The sequence below is a fragment of the Fusarium sambucinum genome, chromosome III (genome assembly GCF_050947815.1).
Source record: "Fusarium sambucinum isolate potato_lamoka chromosome III, whole genome shotgun sequence".
In the NCBI taxonomy this organism is placed as follows: domain Eukaryota; kingdom Fungi; phylum Ascomycota; class Sordariomycetes; order Hypocreales; family Nectriaceae; genus Fusarium; species Fusarium sambucinum.
This window is the reverse complement of record NC_139292.1, coordinates 3,665,242-3,681,585: the sequence shown is the minus strand read 5'-3', so window position 1 is coordinate 3,681,585 and position 16,344 is coordinate 3,665,242. Positions and strand designations below refer to the sequence as shown.

General features: G+C 45.2%; 6 protein-coding genes across 6 annotated transcripts; 1 reads left to right on the top strand and 5 right to left on the bottom strand.

Annotated features, from left to right (window-relative positions):
- Positions 1 to 701: 701 nt before the first annotated feature.
- On the bottom strand, positions 702 to 1,671 carry FSST1_011389 (concanavalin A-like lectin/glucanase domain-containing protein; the record flags this gene model as incomplete). The annotated part of the gene is made up of 4 exons (XM_083234516.1): positions 702 to 874; positions 927 to 1,221; positions 1,269 to 1,534; positions 1,584 to 1,671. 4 exons carry the CDS (start codon positions 1,669 to 1,671, stop codon positions 702 to 704), a joined length of 822 nt encoding a protein of 273 aa, XP_083081085.1.
- A 2,486-nt stretch (positions 1,672 to 4,157) lies between these two features.
- Positions 4,158 to 6,382, bottom strand: FSST1_011388 (uncharacterized protein; the record flags this gene model as incomplete). Its single annotated transcript, XM_083234515.1, has 6 exons — positions 4,158 to 4,962; positions 5,009 to 5,209; positions 5,263 to 5,777; positions 5,821 to 5,904; positions 5,951 to 6,076; positions 6,122 to 6,382. The coding sequence occupies 6 exons, from the start codon at positions 6,380 to 6,382 to the stop codon at positions 4,158 to 4,160; spliced, it is 1,992 nt and encodes a 663-aa protein (XP_083081084.1).
- Positions 6,383 to 6,709: 327 nt separating this feature from the next.
- On the bottom strand, positions 6,710 to 7,550 carry FSST1_011387 (uncharacterized protein; the record flags this gene model as incomplete). The annotated part of the gene is made up of 3 exons (XM_083234514.1): positions 6,710 to 7,000; positions 7,049 to 7,265; positions 7,315 to 7,550. 3 exons carry the CDS (start codon positions 7,548 to 7,550, stop codon positions 6,710 to 6,712), a joined length of 744 nt encoding a protein of 247 aa, XP_083081083.1.
- Positions 7,551 to 9,232: 1,682 nt separating this feature from the next.
- FSST1_011386 (uncharacterized protein) lies at positions 9,233 to 10,667 on the bottom strand (the record flags this gene model as incomplete). Its single annotated transcript, XM_083234513.1, has 6 exons — positions 9,233 to 9,630; positions 9,678 to 9,814; positions 9,855 to 10,087; positions 10,134 to 10,369; positions 10,423 to 10,459; positions 10,509 to 10,667. 6 exons carry the CDS (start codon positions 10,665 to 10,667, stop codon positions 9,233 to 9,235), a joined length of 1,200 nt encoding a protein of 399 aa, XP_083081082.1.
- A 3,092-nt stretch (positions 10,668 to 13,759) lies between these two features.
- On the top strand, positions 13,760 to 15,114 carry FSST1_011385 (SET and MYND domain-containing protein; the record flags this gene model as incomplete). Its single annotated transcript, XM_083234512.1, has 3 exons — positions 13,760 to 14,728; positions 14,774 to 14,932; positions 14,977 to 15,114. 3 exons carry the CDS (start codon positions 13,760 to 13,762, stop codon positions 15,112 to 15,114), a joined length of 1,266 nt encoding a protein of 421 aa, XP_083081081.1.
- A 302-nt stretch (positions 15,115 to 15,416) lies between these two features.
- Positions 15,417 to 16,257, bottom strand: FSST1_011384 (uncharacterized protein; the record flags this gene model as incomplete). Its single annotated transcript, XM_083234511.1, has 2 exons — positions 15,417 to 15,697; positions 15,864 to 16,257. The coding sequence occupies 2 exons, from the start codon at positions 16,255 to 16,257 to the stop codon at positions 15,417 to 15,419; spliced, it is 675 nt and encodes a 224-aa protein (XP_083081080.1).
- Between the last annotated feature and the right edge of the window lie 87 nt (positions 16,258 to 16,344).

Genomic DNA, 16,344 nt, shown 5'->3' with positions numbered 1-16,344 from the left:
CTGCCAGTCTTTGCCAGTGCCTGCCACTTGGCTGCGGGTTACTTCATTTCTCCCCTATTCTATGCGACTGATTGTTAAAACAACGCAGCTATAACATCATTAGTAGTTTCCTACTATATAGACTATTAAAAGCTGCCATGCGTGCCTAACGATTTCGGAAAATATATACACTGATTGCTGTCCTCACTAGGAATATAGAACAAGAGACGTAGCTATCCGATGAAAATCGATCAAAGACAAAATACGTCTGTCAGATTTCACCCAATAGGAAGCTCGGTTCCGTGACCTAGAGCGGTTCAATCCCAGGCGGAACCACCCTTTTTGTCTGATTGGATACTGTTGATCTTGTCAAATTTGCATGAAATTGACTTCTGAAAGCATAGGAGACGAAATTAGTAGATCACTTTATGCTTTTAAAGTATAGTTCTTGGACTATTTAGTTGTATACCCCAAGACTTACGAAGCCATTCTTTCTGCTACCTACTAGGCTGCCGAGTTGCTGCTGTTCATATAATTACAGATCATTGGGAATGGAAGAAGAAAGAGACAGGATGAAGCTTGGTTCTAGACAGCAATGTTTGTGTTGATTTGACTTGATTATTATTTGTCATCTATATACTATCTAACGCTCATTATTGTTGGTATTCCTCCTCTTCATTAATCCGTCTCATTAGTTATCCTTAAATCATTAAATTATCGTCTTAAGCAGTCTTGATGCTACCATGGCTACCAGAGTGGTCACCATAGATGTACTCTCGGACAGACTTTGTTGTGGGAGCATCGCCGCCAGCGTAATCAACGATGGAAATGCTCTTGTAGTAAGCCTTGAAGGGAGCTTGGCTGAAGTCAGTCATGCCACCGGCCCATTGAACAGCTGAAAAGATTGTTAGCCTTGGTTTTACGGAGTTAGGTTGGATAAAACTTACTACCCTCAGCAGCATCGGGAGATCCAGCACACCAGGTGCCGAGCTTGATCTGCATGGGAGTTTGGGGGAAAGCAGATCCACCCTTGGCATCCTCGTATGTGAGAGTGCGGACGACAACATCGTCAATGATCCAGTTAACAGCTGCGGGTGTCCACTCAATGGAGTAGACGTGGAACTGTCCGATGGGGTTTTCGACAGGGTGGAAGGCTCCTCGGTCGTAGGTGCTCACGTCACCCTTGCTGAAGTAGTTGGACTGGACTTGAACATTGTCGCCTCCTAGCCATTCCCAATCAATCTGTGTATTGTTAGTAGTTATTCATTCTAATCAAATGGTAGACATACCTCGTCGAGACAGTCAGATTGCAAAACAGCGCTGGTAACAATACCAACACCGGAAGAAGCTTGGACTTCGATATCGACACGGCCAAACAAGATGTACTTGCCCGTGGCAACTGTAGGTGCTTGGTTGGGTCCAGAAATTGTAAAGACGGCACCGTTGCCGTTGTGGCTGATTGATGTACCGGCGTCTTCCTCAAAGGCTGGACAAGCTCCTTTTGTAAAGTCACAGTGGACAGTGTCCTTGCCAAAAGCAGGGTCAGGAGGACATGCTAAAAGGTGTAAGTGGTTGTACAAGAGTACTTGGATTATGAAACCTACAGGTTGTGAGAGGATTGCAGCTTGTGAAAGTCTGTGCTGAGACAAGAGGTGCCACAAGGGCAAGGGCAGTGATAGCTTTGGCGAACATGGTTGATGTAAGATGGGTGAGATGTTGTGTAACAGAGGACAACAGAGGGGAGAAGGGTGAGGATATGTATAATGATTAAATACTCAATGGATAGATAGAGAGAGACAAAAAGAAAAAAGAAGGGTTCCTCATGCATGTTTAATAGTGAGACCTGTACCCAAAGATTGAACAAGTGGAGGAGGCTGGTTCAAGTCTAGTTGGGGCTATTACCATTACCAGCCTTCCCCTTGTCACAGCCTCGGTCTATAATCGATGGTCTGATTGTTAGAGGGAGAGTCTGGTCTCGTATTCTGTGTCGACTAAGCAACACCCCTGTCCTGGTTGTCCCGTCTGCAAGCCACTTTAACCTGTAAGGGCTTAGCTTGATCCATCAGCTAACCACCCCATATATCCCGTCACGGGCTTAGATCTTCGCTAGGTGCCCACGGTCCCAAGGGTTTTTTTGGACAGGTGAAGAGGTGAATCATTGTTTTTGGTGTATGTGAGCAGACGGGTTCGGCACGGCATTGATATCCAAACTTAAATTTGGTTGTTAGTGTCTACTAAAGGTAGTGGTTGGAAACTATTGGAGTCTTAGCAACCAACGAGACAAAATCCCGACCGACCTTTACACAAGGGTCTAGATCTGTAGTGGGGTTGTATGCGCAAAGGGACTTTTTCTGCCTTACTGTATGCACTTAGGCACTCTACTGCAGAGAGGGTTCGCAGACAGACAACAAAAAGAAAGGGCATCAACGGAGAAGAGTTTCCTGATGCTGACGTCAGGATTATCACGAGATAGATTACAGGGGGGATTATCGGTTATCCTCCCCTGTAAATCTTTTCGTGTAGTGGAAGTGGTAGGTAAATCGGCTTGACCGGAATGGAAATCACCTGCGCTAAAACGGTCACCCATACGAACCCAACATACGAGAAAAGCAAGAGGCTGTATTCATTGGGAAGACAAACTCTTTTTTCTCTCCGCTTTGGCCGATTCTTGTACAGAGTACAGACACTCTGCATTTCAGTCTGACAGATCTGGAGTGGAGCATTTTGACAATCGAAATCTCACTCCATATAATCTGCACATCCATTGTTTCAGTAAATTGATGATCTTGATGATCATTATTTCTCCCTTGTCTTGATGTCATTGAATAGACAATCACTCTAATTGTCTCTTGATCGATCAACTCATTTCTCTCCCTTGCCAAGATGTTGGTTCAGCTGATCAGTCATGAGGTCGTCTGTACCCCGCTCAACATGCATCGTATCTATTACCCACAGATCCAACGTCGTTTGTCTCACTGACCGCTATCAACTTTTCCCCGCTTGATGGATGCTGATCTAAGCTGCTCAATCCCTCATTCAGAATACCTTCCTTTTCGAGATATCACGACATGCTGTATAATCCATCGTCTATCCTACCTATCCATGCATGCGACCCTCGTCTCTGTTATCCGAGCAAATACCTATTCACCAATCTAAACGACGAGACATTGAACCGAAATCTCGAGAGGGGAACTGCGTTATCACTTATGGATACTTCCAGGCTAATCCTCAGCCTCACGATCTAACGTAAAAAATAACAAGGGTTTGTCTGTCTTGAGTATTCCGCATACCCGGACTCCTCACACCAGAGTCAATCACACGTTACTCCATGACAACGCGCTCTCAGTCTCGAGTCTTGACCTGCCATTATCTTTGTTCATCTCTTTTCTTCAACATTCTATCGCTCTCGCCGAGACTTGGCAAATGTCCGCAAGGCTTACTCACTCAGCCATCTCCGTTTACATCTAAAAATACTCCCCGCTACTAAACGGAAGCGTCCGAAACGGTTCAAAACTTGTACGCCACAATTAAACAAGTGGTGGTTGACAAGATAATGAATGGCCATCAATCAAAACGTTATTCCGACCGCTTGCATATGATCATTTTCCCATTTAAATCCGGAAGCCAGGCTGAATTAAACTCGCATTAATGACAGGAACAGAAGATTGGTCAAGCCATCAAAGGTAAATCTTGATCTGATAGCGTCTTGGCGTCATGACAATTTGTGGTTGGTTGTCAACAATTGGTGTTGGCTTTATTCCCACCCAGCCACATTGAAGAGCAGGCAGTTATCCAGTACGATTGGCGTTGGTTGAGGCTCACCCAACTAACCAACAAACAAAAATGCAAGACACGATCTAGGTCAAGAGAGAATGCGCAAAAAGAAACTCCGGTACAGGGAATCGAACCCTGGGCTCCGCGGTACTGATCTCTCAGGTTATGAGAGCGCGAAATGTTAGCCACTACACCATACCGGAAATCGGAATTGGTGATTGTTGACAAGGAGCTCGGTATTGGCGGCCATGTAGATATCCAATTGTGAGGATAGGATCAGGACGTTATTGAGCATCGTGGATGGGCCAGAGAGGCGCTACAGTGGTTCAAGTGGTTGTTCGATAAGAAGATCCGTGCAGTTCAGATGTAATCCATAGAGTCCAATAATATTGACATCAGATTCCCTACCATATCTCCCACTTCTGGTCCCCGATAGCACAAAGCCTATTAAACAACTCGTCCCTCCTAACCATAGCTGTGACAAGAAAAGCCTTTCCCTTGTCATCAACAATCTCAACTCCATCGGCAATATCACCCTCCAAGGCCCATCCAGCAAGGAGTTTCGCCTTTGCTCCGTAACCAGAATACTTATTCAGTGTCACAATATCCGCAACTGGTATGATCCACTCAGGCTGCACCTCCTGATACTGTGGGCTATCCAAATCGCCCACAGAAGACTTCTTGGAAAAGCATAAAGCTGGTGCTATAGTGTCTGTGGTGAGATATACGAATCCTCTCTCGCCGCGCCATCGACATGTAAACTCGACTGGTCCTGCGATGGGAGGCTCTTCTCTTGGTGATGTAGCTCCAAGACGATTCTTGGCTGTCTCCGACCCTGTTTTGGCACGCACTTTGTCGACGCCTATAAGTGTCTTTGCAGCTGCTTGAGCAATCGGTTTGACGATACCGAGAAGCTTGCTGCGTTTCTTGCCGCCGCTTCCAGACTTGCAAGACTCATGATCATCACCGCCTGTATCTTTGATAGTTCCGATGTCTTGTTCCGTCACAGCGTGAATCTCTTGTCGGCTAACACCCAGCGGGTTGTCGTTCCCTGCTGCGCCTATGACATTATCATCTATTGAGTGCGGTTCGCCTGGCGGTGGGCCTTTGGGCATGGGTGGCGGTAAGAGTGGTGTTTTGTTGCGTTCTCCTTGTCGAAGAAGGTTTATTGTTAGTTGCGAGTCTGTCGGTATTCCTTTAAATGTGATTCTAAAAGCGTAAGCAATATCCAGTTCGGGGTGTTGAGGAGTCTTACTTGCTCATCACGGATTTGAAGCCGTTGTACGAGGTTCTTAGAGAAATACTGCCAAAGAATGCAACACCAAAGCCCAGGGTAGCCAGTCTGTAAAACATGTATGGAGACATGAATATGGACAGTATAAGAATGGGAACAATCGTCCGGATGATTCGTCGTTGAGCAACATTTCGAGGAAAAGGAGCGGTGGGATCGATTAAACTGTAAGCCCAGATTAGCCACGTCTTTCTTAAAAGCGAAGAGATGGAACTCACTTAGCACTGCGTTCCCAAATATCACAAAATCGACAAACCCAGTGCATTAGAGGTCTCATTTGACTCCACATCAGCTCTTGCATAGGTGACCTAGTCTTATCCCACGAAGGATTTTCGACTCCAGCAGCTTTGTCTTTCGCTGTAGTTATCCTAGTAGCCATTGATCGAGGATCTTTTAGATTCTCGGTCATTCCACCTCCTCTTTGAGATTCATCATGCTGTGGATCTTTATCGACAAAGATGTTGACAGACAGCGCCACAAGTCCAGTTGCAAAGTTGCTGGCTTCTCGTTCGAGTGTTTCTCCTTTCAGATTCTCCGGAGCTCCCGTGGCGGTTTCAATGGTACCTAGCATTCCTGCGGGTGGTTTTATCAAATGACCGCCTTGGTAGTGGACCAAAGATGGCGGACAGGGTGGAAATAAGGTATTTCGAACTTTTGGTGAGAGAAGAGTTGCCAGTAGTGTTGCTAGGAATATAGGCATAAGGAAATTGAGGTACCATGCAGTAAAGTATGTCTTAATTATTAGCAGAGTTCATATCACATGCTAAATTACTTACAACGCAAAAAGCCGATGTTCGCCTTGGCTCACGCCAGGATTGAAGTCGTGAGAGATGCTGTCTGGATATGATGAAACTTAGGATCTATAATCATCAGATATGCAGTACAAGCAAGATTAGGGCGACTTACCGCTCCCATGTATAGTCTTTCGAGTTGGGCTCGAAGCTTATTTGGCGAGAACTGCTCTTGTTCTGCAACTTCAAGATCCATCTCGCCCTCTGGATGTTTGGGAGTGTGCTTGAGATGAAAAACTCGCTGCAATATGTTAGCCAATGATCACAGGTATGGTGATTTGCCTACTTTGTTGAATCTCCGTATAAGAAGCCAGGCATCCTCATTCTTCACACCATTGACGGCATGGTCTTTTGGATGAATTTGATCAGTGTGCCAACCGACATCTGTCACCTCCAAAGATTCAACGGCCGTTGTCTGTACATCGTGTGTTTCTTTGTTTGATGAGACTGTGTCGTTGTGCACACGGGTATAAATGGTTGATTTTCCGTCCTCGTTCTTGCCCAGGTTGACAGCTATCTGTCTGTTATCGTCCACAATGTCTACCATAATTTGATAGTTGAATTATTTAATAGAGGATAATTGTGATGGAACAGAAATTCGGTTGGGAACTTGGCGTTGGATAGCCAAGACTAGTGGATGATGTCAGTTGGGGATTATCCTGTACCACATCTCATCGTCATATTGATTCAACCTTGTGACTTGACAACGCCATGAGGAGCTTTCACTCCGCCCATGGCAAACACTTTCAACAAAAGGAGTCTAGTGAATTTGATCATATTGATTTATGAATTAAAGAGACATGTCAAAGTGACGATAGTTTTAATTACTGTGTGGACTCTATTGACAACAATTCTGGTATCTGAAATGATCACATCAGTTATGGTTCTTCTCCATCTTAATCAATTCCTTCTTTCCAATCTCAGCCATTTCTGCGTTCAACAAAGTCTCCTTGTTGAGACCATTGACAGCTTGATTCAACAATGCAGCCGTCATCTCAGCCCTTCCAATACTAGGAACACTGACGATGGCATGCGAGAAGAAGCGAAAAGCCTGCTTCACAAATCCCATGTCTGGGTCTGTAATCATTCCAGATTTGGTGACAAGGACCTGCATTCTTCCATCTGACAGATGCGCGCGCTCGAGGATTTGCTTTTCGACTTGACCCTGGAACAATGTTAGTTATAGTCGGTCTTTAGAAGTTGAGAGACATACCCGTAGTAGACAATAGTCTCCAAGAATCCAGGGTTTCTTTGCTGGATCTCGCTCGGCGTTGGAGCCGCTCACGTAGATAAACCTCAAAGGCTCTGGTTTTCCCTCGCGAGGGAGCTTAGCAAAAGTGTCGGCTGCATAGAGTGCGTATTCGTAGCAGATCATTCGAACTTGCTCCCAAGTATACTGCTTCAATTTGGCCGGTGTTACTCCAATAAGCCTGCTATCGGTCAGCCATCACGCAGTGTGACGGTCGCAGTGGTACATACCATATGCAAGCGTCTGCGCCAGAGATCTCATCCTTGACGTATTGAGGATAGCTCTTAAAGTCGGAACAGCTGACAGACGTAAATTTCTCTTCAAATTCCGGTCTTTGTAGATCTTCTGAAAGCTCGTGGTCGCGTCTTGAGAGAGTGACGACTTTCGTGATTAGAGGATGATAAAGAGCTTGCCGAACGACTTCTTGACCGACGAAACCTGTTGAACCTGCGATGACGACTTTCATGATGGCTGTAATAGCTGTATGATGGGAGAACAATTCCTCAGCAATTCTACAAGTAGACCAACTAAATGGACGTAAATAAGGTGTCAAGACAGCCCGGAGGGACAGCTTATCTATACTCCCGCTCCCACTGACGTTGGCGCAACAAGAGAGCGCCTCAATTAATCAAATGATGCTAGGATCGGACGGAATTAAAAGAAGGTCATTGAACTTTATTGCTTCCAGCTAATTGCTTATTGAGTTGCCGAAACCGGGTGAGTGGTCTGGAATGTTAGACCGGATTGGGGTGGAAGCGAGAGATCCATAGCTCAAGACATTCCAACAAGATTCGTTTGCAAGTCTAGATCGACAGGGTCCAGGCAGTCGGGTTTTGTTTGCTTAATATGATGTAAGCATTCCTATACCAGCTTGAGCTTGATGTGACGACGCCGGGTATTGATAGATAGACAGCCGCATACCATTTCCGACAACTCAATCGCCTCTGAATATCCAAAGAAAGAGGGGTAATCAATCGGTTAATCTAGCATTAATACAGCAGTCTTTGATTCTATTGCCTATTCGACATCAGCCCTAAATCGAGCAACCTCTTGATAGCTCCCGACAACCATCGGAGTAGTACTCTGTGGCCGATAAGCTAAAATAACTTTAGAGTAAAGAAGTATAACGAAGCCATTGCTTTCAATTCCAGAAGCACGCTAGATGTGCCTTCGCTTCATGTGCATTCCACTTCCCGAATTTTTGCTCTCCCTCTTCCATCTTGACCGCGACCAGGTCTTCCATGGCCTCTTTCTCTCTCTGCCTGAGAAGATGTAACATAAGTGCACTCCCGATATATCAAGCCAATGCTTACATTCGAATCGACAAGAATAGTTGATGGTCGAAAGTCTTCCATGAACAAAGGCATATCTGGCTGGTGGTCCACAGCAGAAGTGAGACGACCCTCAGAGGTTCGGCGACAACGGGCAAAACAAATGTCAGGTTCGAACCCATAAATTACAAAAAACAAGGAGGGCCGAGTGGGTGAAGGAGTTTAGGTTCGGATTTTAGAGAAGGTTTGTAGGTTTATGGGTTTTAGGACGGATACCACTCGACCACTCCTCGTTAATGGTATAGAGTTGGATTAATATATAAAGGTATCCCGACCCCAAAACGGTCTTATCAGTAGATAAGTACCTCAGGACACCTCCGTTTTGCGGATCTAATTTTCAAATCAGAGCTATACTTTTCCGTCGCGGCGATACTTCGTTCCGGCGTGTTGTATAGATCCATAGATAGCATGTTTTGCTCAAGTACCAGGATCCCTATTCAGGCCTTACACTCACTATATCTAACTTTTCGTTTTTCTCTGATCCTTGTAAATATGTACCGCAAGAACTTGCATGGGTATCTTCTTCTGGAGCAGACTTGTAACAAAAGAAGATGTGGCGCCACAAGTGACAGGTTAATAGGCTGAAATCTGGGCGACTGGTCACATTATTCATGACAAACAAGAGCCAGGTAGGCATGTTGGGTAAGCTAGCCTCGAAGGGGCATTTATTTGCACGACTTCAAGACTAGAAAGACAATCAGCATTAACAACCTAAGCATGTATATCACGAATAGAAAAGATTATGACGAAACAAAAGAAAGTCTTGTTGCCTCATATTACACTGTATATCCTAAGACTGCCATCATAACCAACATAATTATCTCGACCGCGCATTCGAAACCATCACAGTGGTCTCATTCTTGACCATAATTCCCCCGAAAGGTGTCCCAGTCTCGAACTCCTCGGATTGGTCTCGTCCATGGGCAGGTCCAGTAACAGTAGCCACGTTTCCTCGGTATCTATCCATAGCATGGCTCTCAAAGTCTGATGACTGGCGCTCCCGGTCGGAATCGGCCAGTTGATGTGTCGAGCTTGACTCGTCGTTATCCTTGTTGTTAGGCATCGTTGAAAGGCGAATCGTGTTTTTGGTTTGGCTGCGACCGTGGCTTCGACCGTACGAGTGTCCGTAACTATTGGCGCTAGAGTTGATGGCGGACCTGGGGTTGGTGCATGTAAAGATGTAGACACAGGCTGGTCGGACGGTGGGAAGACAGGCTGTGATGATTAGCATGGTTATGATGAGAAGCGCCTTTGAAGCTTACTAGATACAGTGACAAGATTTACTTCGACCGAGGCCCAGACGACGATGGTGGTCAAGTTCCAGGTGAGGTTCTCGGATGCGGCATCGAATTGGGTTGAAGCGACGATAATAACCATGGCTGATATACAGATACTGCTACTGTTAGATGCGGTACAAGCCATAGGAACGGAAAACTTACACAATACCAAAGACAAACATCAGCGAGATACCAATCTTTTGCGCAATAGGCAGCTGCAGCTTTCGAACTTGTAAAATGGGAAGTGCAATAATGCAAACATCAAGAATAACGTGAACAAGAATAGTTCCAAAGAAGAACTTTTTGTCTTCAATGGCGCAGTATCCTTGATCACCCCCAGCAGTCGGGTTCCAGAATCGATCGATAGGTACGCAGTGCCAAATTCCCATAAATGTCTGCCCCTATTAGTCTTTGCCTTGTTCTGTATCGACGTATACTCACTCTAATGATGATCCAGATCAGAGCAGAACATGCCAGGATTTGAATCGGTAGCTTGATATTGGTAACTCGGAACATGCGCCAGTAGAAACTCAGGATAGATGCTTTGGCGCAGAACAGGGCAGTGGCATAAAACAGTTCGGCGACGTAGAGGATGAGAGCATTTTTCATCAAGATTTCGGGTTTCGTCCTGCCATTGTCGACGTCGTTGATGTGAAGACCGAGGCCTTCTTGGATCCCTATTGAAGATGTCAGATGCAAGTTACTGCCGTTAGGGGTTATTAGGACATACAAATAGGGATGATGACTACCCAAGCAATAGCCACAGCCTGTAAAAGTCAGTAAAAAGAACAAAAAGGGACAAAGAGAGTGTCGTACATAGCAGCACAATGCAAACCAATCATCCCACCAGAATTCAATCCTCGTCAGCCGTCTACTCAATAGGCGCAGCCCAATAAAGATTGTGGCGGCGCCGAAAGTGATAAACTCCGACGTCCACAGATCGAGTTGTCTCGACTCTTTTGGAGTCGTTTCCATGTTGAAGAGACCTGACAGTCTACAGGTGTAAATCAATGCTGGACGGTAAAGATATCAAGACACGAAGTTAAACAAAAAGAAAATAAATGAAAAGAGGCGCGCGTCAAATAGATTAGCGAAAATTGTCGTTCCTTGGGTATCCTCTGAGTGATATACGACAACACAAAGGAGATCGGCATCAAACCAAGGCTGGTCAGAGTTGTAAGCTGGGTCACAAGCGAATACCTCCACAACGGGTGATAATAGTAGGGATTACAAAGTTAAAAATGTGGCTGCTCGAATGATGGATAACAAGTTGGGTTGTCATGTCGGTAGTAGACAGATCTAACACTGGTTGTCGGGCTACTGCTCTATACAGTCTTGGGATGCTGGGGTGGCATGTCACCGAACTCCTTAGAATGCGAGTCATCTCGTTGCAGTAATCCTAACACAATATTGTAATTACGTATAGTACAGACAACACAAGACAGCCTTACCTTGGGCTCTTGATTCGTTTGAGCTGTGCTTCCATGGATCTTGGCTCGGGTCACAGTAGACTTCTTCAGTGTCGATCCTTTTGTGGACTACTGACCAGTAAAAGTTCCCCGACTGGTTCGTTGGCCGATCAAAGTACCCCTTGCGCTAGTTGGGGGTTTGACGAACAACACTGTAACTTTTTACCCAAGGGTATCAAGGATATGAAGCCTGCAGGAACTGCGGGTGGGAAGGATCCGGTACCAGGGGATGAATGAATGGACTATGTTGGTTCGTGAATTGGGTTATATCATATTGACTGTGTACAGCCAAACTTGATTGCCGTCCTAGTATAGTGCATTGTCTGTGTGAATATAACGCCAACTCAGCTGTCTCGGCAGTTCATTGCCTAGGCCAAACCAAGCTTTTCCCCTTCCCCTGTCAAAACCAAGCCGGTTATACCGAGACAGGGATTCGATGATTTAATCTGCGCGTTGGTCGGCACCTAAAAAAGAATTGATGAAACCCGCTTCAAGCCGCTACGAGTCATTTTCCAAGGATCCCTTGTAGGTCTCTGCAAACCAACCAGATTTTTACTCTACCAGTCGATCACTGTTCTAGAACTGCTAGTTGTAGTTTAGCATGTAGGCTATAAACTGGGATCCAAGGGATTTTACGGTCGTTGTCTGTCGTGTATATGTAGTCTAGGAGAATAGAGTTTGAGAGAACTGGAGACGAGAGATTGGTCGGTGGAACCTGATGGAGATTATACTCTGTCGGGGAGACGGCATCTGACAGGGCCTAACAGTAACGAGAAAAGATCACAGGGAATATTACTCCATCTTATCCACTATCGTGTTTGGGATTTATGATGTACGCGAGACGTCGGAGAAGACGCTTGGATTGCTACAAACTCAATGCCCTATTTGTGGTTCGTTTATTGGGGTTTCAATACTCTATATTGTTGTTCTCCAACTTCTTTTCTCTTATTCAAGATCTAATGTTGGCTCTCGGTCCGATCGTAGGTAAGACAATAATACAGAAAGAGTCTACTACACCAAGAAAAAGGAAATCTCTGTATTCGGAATATTCTAGTAAACCATGAACATTCTAGTTCAAACTTGGTTAACTCCCGTTAAAGAAAAACATCCGAAACTATCGCTGATCCTACCGGGATGATCCTCCTCATCATTATGCCTATCATTTATAGAGTATCGATGTAGTATTTTCCATATAATAGCCTCATCCCCTGCGTCAACATCTCCTTTTGTTTCTTGACCCAATGCACACTTGAGTAGCAAATCATAACTGCCGTTCCTTGTCTCTGACTCGGACTGGGATATACCGATGTAACTGCAACACTAACAAGGCCCATGAAACGGGATGACGGGAAGACTACCATGACTCTTGGCAGACCAATCGGTTGTATTGCTTTTTTCGCTACCATAATCTTCCTCTTGTGCGAGAATCCACAGCTTTTATAATTCTCTTAGTATTGTTGGTTATAGGATTTGCAGGATGTGAAGCGAGGTTCATAGCGTAACCAGGTTCATGTGCAACACAAAAGGGCTGATGTTGTATATATCGACGCTGTTTTAGACAAAGCAAACAACCTCGGAGATTACAATCGACATTATATTTTTTCAAAGAATGAACGTCTCCCCTACCTATACTTGCTCTTCAAGATTTCCGCTCGCCCAGAAATCTCGCCCGCAGAGAAATGCCGAGTGTTTGGTTTGGGGGACAATAATCAAACAGGGCATGTTACACTCTTGTTGTGAAATCATCAGTAAAGTTTGCGGTGAAACTTCGCTACGAGGAGGCAAATGCAACATGATCAACATGGGAAAATAGGCTAGACTCGGTTGAGGGGATTCAATGTTAGCGAAGCAGACGTGCAAGGACTACTCACTTTTAACAACTCTAATAACAAACGAATATTGAAGACAATGTCGTATCTCGTTACAGAAGTAGATGTTATTTCCTTGAATCATTCATGATTTCTCATACTCAACTAGCAAAGTGTTTTGCTACTCCGTAATATGATTTTAGAAGTCCTCCAATTATGATAAATTTTATTAGAACATAAATACCCTGTAATACGAAAATCAAAACACTCTTGTTGCTCGTCTCGTCTCCATCGCTTCAGGAATGAAGTGGCGAATGTTTTCTCATCACCACATAGGTTATGGCACTACGACGTGGACACTTGGAGCATAAGAGATAAAAACAATAAGTTAGCTGATGCCGACTACAAACAAACATGGTACCTTTAGTTAAGGACTTGCTTGTCCTTCTCGTATTATTCGTCTGTCGTGACATTCTGGCAAACAACACCACTCCTAGGGATTGGTATCAGAGTTGACACTCAAGGTTAGGACGAAATCAATAAGCTAGTTTAGTAAAATCTACAAACGAATCTTATCTAGTTAGCAATCTGTCTATTCTTTTTATTTCTACTCATTTTGGCCAACAGCTGTGTGACAGTGTGATGCAGGTGCCCTCTGCTTGCGTGCACTAGCCTTCGAACAACAGCCCCTCTCCTTTCATGAGAATTTCCTTCTTCTCACTCCCGTGATTCAACTCTCTTGGAGTATCATTCGGGATTTTGAGTCTCATCTGAGATTGTCATTCTCATCATGTTGGACGAAGAAATCTTCACCGTCCAGGACGTCCCCCTAAAGGGCAAAGGGCTCGTCGCTGCCACCAGAATCCTCAAAGAATTTCGCATCTTCACTGAATCCCCTCTCATCGAAGTCCCTCGAGAAGCTCCCTCTCACGAAGTCTTGCATCAAATTATCATCGGTCAACTCGCCAAACTCTCCGAAGCTCAGAAAAAGTCGTTCTACTCTCTCCTCAACTCGCACCCTGACCTTGGTCAAGAAGTAGGCATCGCTGAAACCAACGGCCTTTGTCCCGGTCCTGACGCCAAGAATGGTGCCATCTTCCGAACCACCTCGCGTATCAATCACTCTTGCAATCCAAATGCACAGACTCAGTGGAATGAGGATTCAAAGACGATCGACGTCTATGCTACTGAGTATATCGAACAGGGACAAGAAATCACCATCACCTACTTGGGTGAACCTTTGTTGGCTTACGAACAACGTCAGAAGAAGCTCAAGGACGCTTTCAACTTTGACTGTTACTGTCGTCTTTGCTATTTGTCACCCGCTGCGCGCGATATCGCCAACCTACGCAACACCACGAGATTCCCACTCTTCTCGGGCCTGCCCAACTCCATCAGAATGGGACCCCAGGGATTGTCTTCTCCGGGTCGCATGAACATAAACATTGACGACATTAGGCTAAACAGCGACCCTTTGGTATTTCTCGGTGAAATCACCCACATCGAGGATTTTCGTCCCATGAGATTTACCGTCAAGGACAAAAGTGGCCTTGAAATTCTCTTTTCTCCCACTGAAAGCAGAGATCAAGAAATTGATGCCTCCATACGTGCCGTTGCTTACAACACTAGAATCGGAGGGCGACAGATTGATAATTCCAAGCCTCGAGTAGGCAGTACAGTTGTAATGCTCTACGCTACAAAACATGTCCCCATGGACGGAAATATGGGAGGTATTCATGGGGATCCTGGACAGCTACGAGTAAGTGGTACCTCCAAAAGCGGTAATATACTAACGATTGAACAGATTTTGCCAACATCTCTCAAGGGCTTGTTGGACTTGAACGACAAAGTGCAGGAATACTCGGTTGCCCACAATCAGACCAGAAAATGTCACGGATGCGAGAAGGAATCGGACTCTCTCAAGAAGTGCTCCAAATGCGGATTCTTCTGGTACTGCAACCAGGTAAGAAACCCAGATTTTTAAATCTATATATCTGACATCTATAGGACTGTCAAGCTCGGCGCTGGAATATGTACGAGCACAGGAATGACTGTGGACTTCTTCGGAACGAAAACGTAAAGGGGCTCTTCCTTGTCAAGTGGAATGAACTCAAGACGGGTGTTTCTTTTCCACTGAGCGTTTAATCAAGGACATCACGTACCTTGAGAATGGACCTTGGGATGATCCTTTGGCTTTAACGTATACAGTCATTGACATCACGAATCCCTGAAGAATCAAGACTTGAGACAGAGACCAGAAGCATGTATGCAGACGATAGTCTGGACCTGCTAACCCCTTGAAATTGATACCTTTCACAATCAAACATGTCCAAGTTGGGCCCTGTTGCTGTAAAACCTTGATTACTGTTATCTCTACTGACTGTTGTACTGGGATATTGCCGAGGATATCACACCTCTCCTAAGACCGCTGGTAGAATAAACAACGACTATCTATGCCAGATAGGCGCCCCAGGAACCCAATCTTTCGCCCTCTGGCAAACCAACAAATCTGCTGCGCCCTCTTCATCCTCTCCTTTACTTCCAATCGTTGCATAAATCGTGAATCCGCATCGCTCAAGTGTTTCAATCAGCTTGAGCAACAGTAATCTCGTCGTAACAGTGTCCGTTCCTGATGGCTCCCACGGTTGAATACCTATATGAATCTTGAATCTCTCTAGTGTGATCTCACGTCTTCGGACGTCACGGCCAAACGTCTGCAGGATGGCATCTGTCAGATCTTTCGGTGGTGAGTCAACAATCTTCAACTTGTCGCTGTTGTCGAAGGAGATTCAAATCCAGTCACACGGTGGTGGAACGGGATCTTGCTTTCGAAATATGAGGGAATCTGGTCAAGTAAGTCAGAGCCATTGATATCAGTATCCGCCCTCACTCACCTTTACTTTCAGACTTCCTGGTGATATCCAAAGAACACTGAACAACCCACCCAAGGTCAAACAAGGTCTCGAGTATCAATAGTATGAGTCGTCTTGCATCATCGTTCCCATTGGAGTCATATACCCATGGTCTTCCACGCACCCAAATCTCTGTAGATTCACCGTACGGACGCGTTTGAGCTAGACCGGGCTTCCAGTGAGTCTTGACCACTTGTTTAACCGCTTGGACCTCTACTTGGGTAAAGTTCATAAGACGAATGCGGTCGTGCTTGTTGAATGTGATGCAGGCGAACTGCGTCTTGAATATAGGCGGGTCAGCGGATATGGACTCTTCAAATGATGGTGGTAGATCAGAAGAGGGTGGGGATAATTCCGGTGCTTTGGAGTTGGACATTTTGGGCTTGGTCAGTAGGAAGTTGTTTGGTAGAAATTGTTAATATTTGCGGACAATACGTATTTATCTTTTATCTTGGCTGACATC